Below are 11,776 nucleotides of genomic sequence, written 5' to 3' on the forward strand. Positions count from 1 at the left end.
TGAATTCGAAAAATAATTGATTGTGAAATAATTCGTTGGAGAATAACACATTGAAGAATAATTTATTGAAAAATAATTATCTGATCAATTTATTGAGGAACAATAAACAGTTTACTGAAGAATAATTTATATAACGACAATTAATTAGAAAACACTTCACTAAAAAATAATTGATTGCAATACAATTTTTAAAGAATTACCTGAACACCAATTTATAAAAAACAATTTCGCGAACATAGGTTTACTGGAGAACGATTTTCATCAGTTGATTGAAAAATAATTTATTAAACATCAATATATTATACACAATAATTTATTGAAAATTTATCGAAAAACAAAATGAAATGTACTAAACCTCAATTTTTTGAACGTCAATTTATTTTCAGCTTCTTCGATTCCAATATTCGACAATATTTCAGGGTGATTATCATAGCAGAGGTCATCATCATCAAATGACGTATCAAATCAAGCGAGAAAGGTGATCCATACTGTGATGTGTCTGTGTAACATCAGGAGAGCAAAAAAGAGACACGTCTAATTGCAGCAGTATTCTGGAATTGCTTTAAAGCATTAGCTGGAACGTCGCAGAGAGATATACAACCCCCCAAGATGGCTGACTCCCGGGCGTATCGACGTTTGGCGTTTGCAGGGTTTCCCAGAGGTAAGCTCATCGGAAATTGTGGGTCTTCCCTCCCCTGGCATCGCCCCCGCCTTTGCTCTGGCCCTTCAAAACAAAGAAACACACGTAATTAAATTTTTGTCCGCCACAAATTAATGTGCCCGCCATGGAACGCCGTTGCTCGCAGCTACACCAACGGGCAAAAGGAAGTTTAATCCGCGATCCGGCTTTTAATCGAAACTCTCCCTCTCTTTCTCTTCCTCTTTCGCTCTCCTATCCTTTCTTTCTATTTTTCAACTCTCTCGTTGTTTCACCCTTCACTTGTCTCTATTTCATTCGACAGTTGTGTTCCTATTTTTATTTATTAATATCAAATATTCTTTTGTGTCATAGATAAGTTTTCATTTTCACATTCCTCCTTTTTTAATTTTCTTCTTTGGTTACCAATTTTCATTTAGCTTTTTTAGTTCGATAATTTCCTTCTTTTTCTTTTAGTTATTATTATATGTTGTTTTAATGATATGCACATTTCATTGGATATATTTCTCCTTGATTTTTTTTATGGTCTTCTATCACTTATTGTCCCCATTTGCATTACTAAAATGTTTTTCTAAAATAATTTTAGATACCTTTCTAAATAATAAATGATTCTCATGTATTTATTGTTTAGATAAGCTTTCTGTTTCTTTCCCTTCAGTAGCTTTTTGTTATTTGTTTTATTAAATACTAAATTATTGAATATTATTTATGACAGTGTTTATTCTCCAGCTAAGTTTTTTTCTCTTTAAATTCTTCATTAGTTTTAGTATTCATTGTTGAGTTAAATCCATTTATTTTTTTATTAGTATTGAACATTTTACCTGTATGCTTTAAACTCCTTTTTTATTGCTCATTGCGCTATGTCTTTAATATTTTCCACCAAATATTGCTTGATCAGTATTCATAATTCATTTTCATATTCACAAATTTTTTTCTATCTTTGAAAGTAATGCACTTCAAGATTTTTCTTTTTTGTGACCAAATCGTCTGAATTAAACATTCTTAACGACTGGTCAGGGCAAAGAGCAAAGATTGAGTTTTAAATAGACGCTGAAAATCTGAAGTTGTTTTCCACCGATCGATACTTTTATACTGATTAATATCTGCTATCGTATCGTGACGTATCAGATTCAGCGCATTTTATTTGTTAAATTATTCACGATAGCAATCTTTCGAAGCAACATATCTCGGGAAATAATGGCAGATTATTAAAAAAAAATCTTGCGTTATATTCGAATTTGTGCTTCATTAATTATAACCAGGAAATTCATTTATAATTGCGAAGTAAAACAGATCGTGTCGTACTTAATCAGATATTTAATACTACTGTTGTGAATTATATTATATGATTTTATAATTCATAGACATAACTTTGCACAAATTACCGCATCAACGCATTCAAGGAATTATAAAATGTAAATGTCTCAAAGAGGAATTGCAATTCGTCACAACCAGGAAATGAAAGTATAATACCATATTCTATTTGCATAATTAAACATATCTATTTCATTTAAATAATTGATACATTTGTCGAAAAGGCATCAACGCATATATGTTTATCACCATTTATTTATAACTTACGTCATTAAATAACGTTTGCTCGTATAAAAATAAAATATTTAGAAACGTTTGTAAACCCTCTGTACAAAACACATCCGTGAAAATATATTTACAATTCCTACAGGGAATTCAGTTAAGTCAACACGAGGTATTTTCTCGAAGTTTCTTCAACTGATTCCAACTTTCGATTCTTCCGAATGGATGTCACGCAGTTCCTGCAATAAGAAACAACGAAATTAAAAAGAAAGATTACGCATATATCAAGCTACGATTGTTAAGCAACAATAACAACGATAGAAAGAAAAAGACGTACCTGTAATATCTGATAATGACCTCCTTTCACTGGGTGCTCCGTGTGTTCGCCATTTTGATTTGTTAGAAGCGTTAAATTTTCCGTATCCAAAGGTCCAAAGGTCCAGCCACCTTCTCCATCGAATCGCAACAATAATTTATGATACTTGGCGAGTGATGACAGCCGATGGGTGATCGTCAACAATGTAATTCCTCTCCTTTTGGCAGTTTCATATATCACGCTTTCAGCCTCGAGGCTCACTGCGCTGGTGCATTCATCCAAAAGCGCATATTGTGGTGCATGATAAAACAAACGGGTCATAGCGAGCCTTTGTTTTTCACCACCAGATAAAGTAGAGTCCCAGTCAGCAAAAGCATCGAGTCCTTCAGGTTCTCGCTCAGCTAAACACTGTAGATCAACTTCCTCCAAGAGCTTCAAAAGCTCCTCGTCGGAACAGTTTTCAGTTTGCGATGCTGAAGGATATAAGATTTGATCCCGCAAACAACCAACGGTCATATAAGGTTTTTGAGGAATATAGAACAACGCGGGCCTTCCTTTCTGAGCAGAGAACTTTTCGGAGGGCCTGACCAATGTACCACCATACACTGGCCATAAACCGGAGATTATACGAAACAATGAACTTTTTCCACAGCCGTTGGGGCCAGTAATTAGTATATGATCACCCGGTTGTATCTGAAAATAAAAGAAAATTTAACATAATTACTTGTTAAGGATACTTACATAAATGGTTAATATTTTAATTATCTTTTACTTTTAATTAAAAATACTTACATGAATAGTTAAACTAGGCACGATAATTTCACAGTTGGGTGTAACTATTGGCACGTCTATTAAACTTATACTGCCATCTGTACTTTCACGCACAATCCCTAGAAAAAGTATTTTGTACATTAGTGGTTAGTACAGTATTTGTATAATGCTATATAGGTTACCTTTTATCACTGGTGCACCATCTTTCAATTCAATTTTATCTAAACCATTGTTTGCTGTGCCATTTGCTATTCTCAGTGGACTACTAATAATATTTCTTTTGTATTTACAAAGCGCAGAATCTTTAAACACATCTAACATTTCACTAACTCTAGCCGTATACCCTGCTAATTCCACCAGTTCCTATAACAAGTAAAATTATTTACAAATATTATATCATTATTGGAACTTTCAGTGAATCGCTTACTTTATAAGATGACATAAGCCTTTCTACTGCATCTGCCGCAGAACTTAAAAGATTTTTGGATGTTGTCAAGTATCTGGTTCTTTCGCTGACACCACCTGATTACAAACAAAAATTTGTATCAATATTTGATTTTTATAAAGTCATTAGATATATTTATTTACACACCATCACGGTCATCTGCATTTGTATTTCCAGTGACTGTCGTGTAAAGAAGAGGCATTGCGATAACTAAAAGTCCAGTGCCAGACCATACGTATTTCATGAGAAACTGTTCTAACATCACATACCACAATTTCAGTGCTAACACTTTTCTTAAATGGGACACAAGAGATTTGTATGCTGTAATCAAATATCGATGCTCTGTATAGTGTCCTCCATAAAATGCAATCTCTTCCGCATGAGCACTGATACGAGCATGGGCCTCTCTTAATCTTCCACGCTTAGCTGCCTCTTCAGCCACCAACTGACCAAATTTAGGAGATGTAAGACGCAAAATTTGCCCAGTCATAGCAATTACTATGGTTGACAGCATTGGTCCTGCAAGACAATGCAAATAATAGTAATTATCATATAATTTATGTTGAAAATAATATTAGCATCATTTGTATAATTCATGAACATGCAAATAACGTTACCTTGTATTTGTCTTGCTCCCATTTTAGATGAAAATGAAATGAGTGTGATACCCACTAAGGTACAATCTAATAACGGTTTGGTTAAGCTAGAATAAAGGTGCGCCACAGAACTTGCCAGTTCAGACAAATCATCTGTCAGTCTTTGTTCTGCACCTCCTAATCTAGTGTCCAATGCTGATACTCTATAGTACGTTTGTTGACTAAGATACATTTTGTAGGCATGCTCCACCAGGCGTCCTCTTTAAAAAATAAAGGAGAAACTTAGAACTTGTTTAAAATCACAAGGTGCACTATGAGTCAAGAGTTTAATCTTTGCATGTTTGTATGATATATGTTTGTTTTTAGTCACTGCATATCGGTCTGGATGTTTATTATTCTGAGTCAGTGTTGTTTAGAAACACAGTGGATATTTCATGTTATTTTAAATGAAATATGATCAATTTCTTGATTGAAACTTTTTATAATCAGTTGTGTCTAGCATAAATTATTTTGAAACAATTGTGACTGGTGAAGTCAAAATTTAATTATATTTAATGTGAGGTAATGTTGATTGGTAGAGTCATAATTTGATTATGTTTAATGTAAATTAAATTGAATGATTCAGGGTTGGAATAAATACAACTGCAAACAGTTAAAACACACTGCAAAGTCAACGTTTGCGCAAATACCTAAAACTAAGAGCCAATCGACCTTCCAGATATCTGATAGCCGAATTGACGAAGGTCGCGGGCAGAGCGATGGCAAACCATCTTGTCATCATTGAGACGAATCCAGGTAAGTCCTTCAGAACGATCCTTTTTACGATTTGACCCTCTAAGGTTGCAACGTAAACGGAGAGAAGCGTCCTAGTAATGAGCGCTGCTGCGGCGCACGTTAACAATCCGGCTTCCTGTGTTCTCCAACCGGGCACCATGATCTTCAACAGCGTGATCAGCTGTTTAAGGAACACTAGATCTAACCCGACACCAGACTTTCTGCTAGTGGTAGCCGATTTCTTGCTAACAACATTGTTGTTACATTGCTTGTCAACATCGGAAGCATCCTGCGTCTGCTTTTTCCTTTTCCGATACTGGTGTATACTATGAGTGACCAACGGGTAACCGATCTTGAGCAGGTAGAGCACCGTTGAAACCCCGAGCACGCCGCGGATCAGCTGTTCTTGCTTGATGCCGTATTTGGAGGACGTCTTGACGACTAGTTTCGAGAACACCGACGACATGCTGCCAGAGGTACGCTCTCATCGAAGTATACCGATATAGCGCAACGTCGGGACAGCTCCCTAAACCGTTTAATCAAAACAACCGCGTGAACTCGTCAACGACAACTGCTCATCGTGTTGTGACTGGATCTCTCCTCTCGTTCCAATCAGCTACGCTTATCGTACGGCAAACGCACGAACCAAAAGTAAAAAAAAATTAAGAAGAAGAAGTTCCGCTCCACAACGATCCACGTAGACCGGCAACCAGCTGGCGACTGCTCGTTGCGTTTCTCGCAGACCACCGCTCCGTTCTCTTTTGAACCCTCTCCGCGGCAACGAGCAGTCGTGACTGGTTAGCTCGTCTATCGTTGGACTTGGACCCGAGTTTTATGTTGCTCGTTCTCTCGAGCATCCGTTCAAAACGCACATGTTCGTCTCCTCTGATTGTCAACGAACTCGTCTGCGAGGACCTTCCCGTAGCGGTGACCTGTTCTGTTAGACGCTTTTACGAAAACAATGAAATTATGATTAACCACATCGCTAAAAAATGAATTATTCCGACGTATATCTCTGATTGAGTTGCAGAATGTTTTGGATCCGATCGGGCAGGTCAAAACACGTGGCGCGATTGTGGATCAAAGTGCCGCTATTTAACTGTATCCATAACCTTCCCGTCCTCTCCTTCTGAGATAACGTTACGCACGTACGGAGATTAAACGTGTGTTGTATTGGTAGTGCCATGACGCGGCTGCCATACATATACACATGCTTTACGTTTTCTTTGTCTCTTTTAGTATCGTGCACGCTTCTCTTCGCCCACCTCGCCGTTTCCGCTCTTCTCGCAATCAATTCTGTACAATTAAGGGCGAGGCGACAGTGTCAGTATAAGTAATTTCGTAGATTATAGTGATATGTACAGTGCTTTCAAGTTTTTGGCTGACTTTGCAGAAAGCATGCGATTGTTGGCTAGTGATTAATTCTTATTTTAGGTATGAACCGTTGCACACGGCTCGTGTCGTCTGTGTTCCGCGTTGTTATTGTAGATGTGTGTTGTATCTGTAATGTAGACAGAGGAATGCGCGAAAAACGTGAAACGAGAAAATGATTGCGATTTATCATTGCAATAAAGCGTAATGATATGTAGTTGGTTATGTTGAAGTGAGGGAAGATCACGTGCATTCTGAAGAGATTATGAGCACCGATTACGTTTGGGGAGATCGGATGAACGTATGGAGGAGGTTAGAGAAATGCGGGACTTATATATTTTGCAATTTTTTAAATTTAAAACTGGCAATTTTAGATTTTGGTAATATTTAAATTTTTGCATTTTGGGGGCTTAGAGATTAGACTTTGAGATTTTGCAATTTTGACACTTCAGAATTTCGGAATTGTAGAATTGAGTGATCTTAGAATTTTAGGATTATGACATTATGCAATTATGGCATATTGAAATTATATCACTTCGAAATTTTTTTATTTAAGAATTAGAAACTATGCGGTAGTTAGCAATTTTTAAATTTTGGTACTGTGTAATTTCCGAATTCTATAATAAAAATTATCGGGACGTTGAAAAATAATGCATTGCAAACGAGTGTATTGTAGAAAATAACCTTCTTCGTATGTTCTATAAAAGTTTGCGAAACCTTGATATAGAAATTCTATATATATATATATATATATATATACAGAGTTTATAAAAAATGTATGGTGATTCAACGAAGATTCTCTATAAACAGACTCAGTTGTCCATCGCTGTCGTAGACAAAGCACTATCTAATTCTATTTTTGCTTTTTACAGTTCACATGGACCCTCACTGTAGCGTGCAGTGACCCCATAGTGCTTTGTGAATCGTTTTGATGCACGAAAATTGGTTTGTAAAACTGTAGAAGAAACAATTGTATATTCAATAAGTAACGTAAGTAATTAAGATTCAAAATTACTCTCTATTCCATAAAATTATAATTAAAAATTGTATTTAAATTAAACAATAGGTGACACTTGATATTTTTACAAAAATTGAGGAACCTAACCAAACAAAAATCCTCTATTCTTAGTGCTTTTGAAAAAAATATATTGTGATGGTCTTATATTTTCTTAAACATATTAAATATAATAAATTTCATAGTTAAATTATTAATAATGTTTATTATTTTTTGCAATTACGAATGTTTGCTATTTCTGAAATGTTGCAATATTATATTATTTTTCTTTATCTAAATTTATTTAATAAAATTGGTTTGTTATTTTTTGTTAGTATTGTGAGATTTCAAAAACGCATTCTATATCAAAATTGAAAAAATCATGCAAGAAAAAATTAGTGCATTTATTTTGACAAAAAATGATTTCTGTATAATGATATAATATAATGATACAATTTGTCTTGAAAAGTGTTAATAATGATTTATACGAGTTTCGTTTGTTTGCATTCCTTTATTCGGTGTTTTTTACGAGCACGTTGTCACGATTTATCCGGGAAGCACTTAAACGAAAGAAAAAGTGCTTAATACGACTTCCAACGATGGTGATATCAAATTTAAATGTCGTCGGCGTGGAAGAGGCTCGCGTAGCAACCGTCTCATAAAATATGGAGAGTAGCAAGGTCAGTGATCTGCTCTGATTCGTGTTACGTGCTTCTGTTTCTTCCTGCTTCGTGAACCATACTCTTCTGTGAATCTACGTTCCGTAGAAGAGCACAACAGTACAACACCCGGCGATAGACAAGGAAATTCTACATTGACATTCAATTCGTGTTATCAAGAGTTCATGCTGAAACGTATCTAACGTGACGTAATATTCTCATAGTATGTACATAACACAGTTCGTAGTTTTGTGGTTCGGATGTTGTTTTTTCCTCTTTCTCTGCTTGAGAATAATTTCTTTAAATTGTTTAATTTTCTTAATTCATTCTGCTTAAAAATAATTTTTTTTTTATATAAAAATGTATATTTTATGAAATTGATAGATTTTTTAATTTCATTCCAATTTTGAGGTTAGTGTTTGCGTTGTTAACAAAATTGTTATTATTGTGAAAAAATTATGTGCCCGGAGTTCACAAGTGTGGTGCAAGGGAAATTTTGGTATTTATTAACATGTTTGGGAAATTTGAGAGGTTTAGAATCTTTGTATTTGAAAAATTACGAAATTGGATATTTGTCAGTTTAGACATTTAAAACTTTTGAAATACAGAATTTGTTTTATGAATAATAAAGAGATAAAAAGTTTTCAGTGTGAATTTATGGTAGTTATGCAAATGTAACATTCAGCTTTATATTTGAATTTCTAGCACAGTATAAGAAAGCTATACTGTGTTTCTAGTACATAAAAATATTTCAAATGGCAGAACTATTCATTAGTGTCGAAACCGCGTTTGCTAAAACACCGACTTGTGGCCTCCATTTTAGACTGGAACTAGAACTAAAACGTCGGAATTATAAAAATTGTAAGTTTATATAATTTACAATTGATACATAATTAAATTAGAATAGTAAATGTAAATTCTTTATTTAAAATGTAATCATCTATTATAGAAATGATAGCCTTTGTAAATCTATTTTTTTTTTTAAATAACCTCTTGAACTAAAAATCATGTGACATCCAATTTCAAAAATATACGAAACAGTCGGTTTAATAACTATGCGTAATATCCAATTAAATAGAATAAATAATTTTCGCAGAGATAATATTGCAGTAAACATTCGATATAAGCAAATCTTTCGGGTCTGAATTTTTGCGTATATCGGTACAGATCTTATATCGATGTTTTATCGAACGTAGAATAGCGAGCGAAGAAGTCGTTCGACCGAACGTTAACAAACAGGAACATATCGGTAGGAGAATCGTAATACAAGAATTAAACTTTTTTATTTTTCATATTTTTATGAAACTTTTACCACGTATTTGATACATTTTCTTAATTAAAATGAGACCATGCACGACGTAATTATGCATATATTTATATTTAATTCCAAACGTTGTATCGAGAACTTTATTCCAATAAGTTATTGCAAATAAATATGTCCCAAATTATGTTGTGTTAGGTTTCATTTTAATCAAAAAAGCGTCACTAATATGTTGGTAAAAATTGTATAAAAAGTACAGAATATAAAGAACGTTTAATGTTGATATTAAAAACAATAGAATAGACTTTTGATATTTGCGGGCTGTTACAATCGTAGCATCTCTTTCTTTTTCACTCGCTATCCTCCTCTGTGTTCGGAATTTATTATCGTCAAATAACTAGTAAATATAGTAGTTCAAAATATATCGTGTTTGGTCTCATTTTAATCAGAAAAATGTGAAAAATCGATTGGTAAAAGTTTAATAGCAAAAAAACAAAAAATAAAAAAGTTTTATATTTACATATGTATTGTCTCACGGATATACCCGAGCCTGGATCACGTTACATTTCTCAGCGAGCGAGCTTGTCGGCGTTTCGAGAGGTCTTTCCCTCAGTGGAAGAGATAACTTTTTTGCTTATATCGAGTGATTAGAATTTGCTGAAACTTCCGTGAAATATATTTTAGGAAAAGCGGATGTAATGCAAGCATACTATTTACATATTTCGCAATCTCATGTTTGATGTAAAGATTAAAATTGCTTAATTGTTATCCATTTTCTTGTGGTGTATTACAAGAATATAAAATGGGTTATTAAGTCATTTAATTAATTTCGTTCCATTCTATTTTGCAACGCAGCCGAATTTAAGCAAGTGAATTGCATAAAAGTAACATTCCTCAAAAATGAAGAAATTATCTTATGTGAACATGGATGAAGATGACCAAATTTGACAGAAAATGAAAGTTATTTCATGACGATGAATTGCTAATCAGTTTAGCGTATTTATTTTGAGAATTGAAAAATTGATGTTCTCGTAGTCTGAATGTTTTATTAAATATTCAAGCTTTCTACTTTTGTTCAGTTTTGAAGAATTATTTGGTTCGTAAATTTTGGTTGGTGTTGTAAAATAATAATTATTAGTAATTTTTATTAACAATTATTACGAGTAATTGGTCATTTTTGTTGTGATAATTAATATTCATATGTAATAATTACAATAATTTTTAAATGAAATATTATTAACTATCAGTAGTGCGCTTATTAAAATTTCTAAGGCAGTAAAATAAAAAATTATTAAAATAAATTCTAAACCTTCATATTTTTGTTTTTTATAATTTTATTTTTACTAGTAATTATTAGTATATTATTAACAAATACATATTATTATTATTACAACTAAAACTAAATGTTTAAATTTTTTAGTTTTTGAGTTTTCAAATTTTTAGTTTTTTAATTTTCAAGTTTTACAATTATTAAATTTTCTATTTTTGTATTTTTGTTTTGAAATGTTAGAATTCTTGAGTTTTAAAGTTTTAAATTTTTTCATTTTTGAGTTTTCAAATTTTTTCATTTTAGAATTTTGGCATTTTGCAAATTTGTGACTTCGTCCATCATACATCTAGTATAATCATATAACATAGTTACAAAAGGATTCTGAGAGTATGCAACACGAGATCAGACAGGACGAGAGGGAAAGCGTACTCCTTTCGGCTTTTACTTCACGAAGTTCAGTGCTGGATTAATCAATGAGCAAAACAAACATCTACTAAGAATATCAAAAAATAAAGAGACCCCATATTTTTTCTTTTTTAAAATTTTTTAAACATCTTATTTTACAATTTATATTTCTGATACAATTTCTTGAACTCATTCAGACATCAGCTGTATAATACTATGAAATCAAAAATATATCATTTGATTTGAAGAAGTAATAGACCTTAATTTCTTATCGTAGAAGACATCCGCATATATTGCAATTTGTATTTGATTGGAAGATAAGTAATTGTTATTAAGAACATGTATTTTGCGCGCTATTAAAAGTATTTTAGAAATATGTTAGAATAACGAGACTTCAAAATATATGAATTGTGTAGGGCCTTTTGAGATGTTTATACTTCACTGTCGGTGCTGTTTTGCGTTTCGTGCAGAACAGAGAAAGTAAAAGTAACCCATCGTTGGAGGCTGGTTTCTTCCATCATTCGCTTTCGTTCTCTCTGAATGTTCGTGGATTTAATGAGCTCCCGCACAAAAATCTTCTCCAACGAAACGTTTTACGATAGTTTCACTCGAATGGTCCATTTTGTGTGTTTACTTCGAGAAAAAAACTTACACGGTGCAATAACTTCTGAATTTAAATATCATTTACTACACTCTTTTTGATTGCTTTGATTAATTCAA

At 33.2% G+C, this 11,776-nt stretch overlaps 2 protein-coding genes across 9 annotated transcripts in view; one reads left to right on the top strand and one right to left on the bottom strand.

Annotated features, from left to right (window-relative positions):
* The window catches only part of CtBP (C-terminal binding protein), a 70,021-nt gene that overhangs the window by 51,398 nt on the left and 6,847 nt on the right, over positions 1–11,776 (top strand). For 4 of the 8 annotated variants that reach the window (XR_013040542.1, XR_013040547.1, XR_013040548.1 and 1 more), the window contains exons 14-15: positions 387–6,779; positions 7,340–7,457. The gene's annotated coding sequence lies outside the window, so the exon portion shown is untranslated. Of the gene's footprint in view, positions 1–386; positions 6,780–7,339; positions 8,344–11,776 lie in introns of all 8 variants that reach the window. The other 4 variants (XR_013040543.1, XR_013040544.1, XR_013040546.1 and 1 more) reach the window with 3 other exon arrangements.
* On the bottom strand, positions 2,136–5,562 carry ABCD (ATP binding cassette subfamily D). Its single transcript, XM_003706518.3, has 8 exons — positions 5,012–5,562; positions 4,344–4,582; positions 3,874–4,245; positions 3,709–3,803; positions 3,464–3,644; positions 3,303–3,400; positions 2,532–3,203; positions 2,136–2,433 (listed from the first exon to the last, which is right to left on the bottom strand). The coding sequence occupies exons 1-8, from the start codon at positions 5,560–5,562 to the stop codon at positions 2,386–2,388; spliced, it is 2,256 nt and encodes a 751-aa protein (XP_003706566.2). The 3' UTR covers positions 2,136–2,385.

The sequence above is a fragment of the Megachile rotundata genome, chromosome 15, assembly GCF_050947335.1.
Source record: "Megachile rotundata isolate GNS110a chromosome 15, iyMegRotu1, whole genome shotgun sequence".
In the NCBI taxonomy this organism is placed as follows: domain Eukaryota; kingdom Metazoa; phylum Arthropoda; class Insecta; order Hymenoptera; family Megachilidae; genus Megachile; species Megachile rotundata.

What these genes read in the sequence shown, in the direction of transcription:
- ABCD (XM_003706518.3), bottom strand. Translation starts at nt 5,562, where the DNA reads ATGTCGTCGGTGTTCTCGAAACTAGTCGTCAAGACGTCCTCCAAATAC. An exon ending in GGGAGCAAGACAAATACAAG is followed by an intron (nt 4,246 to 4,343) that starts GTAACGTTATTT and finishes ATTGTCTTGCAG; the next exon opens with GACCAATGCTGTCAACCATA. An exon ending in GGCTTATGTCATCTTATAAA is followed by an intron (nt 3,645 to 3,708) that starts GTAAGCGATTCA and finishes TACTTGTTATAG; the next exon opens with GAACTGGTGGAATTAGCAGG.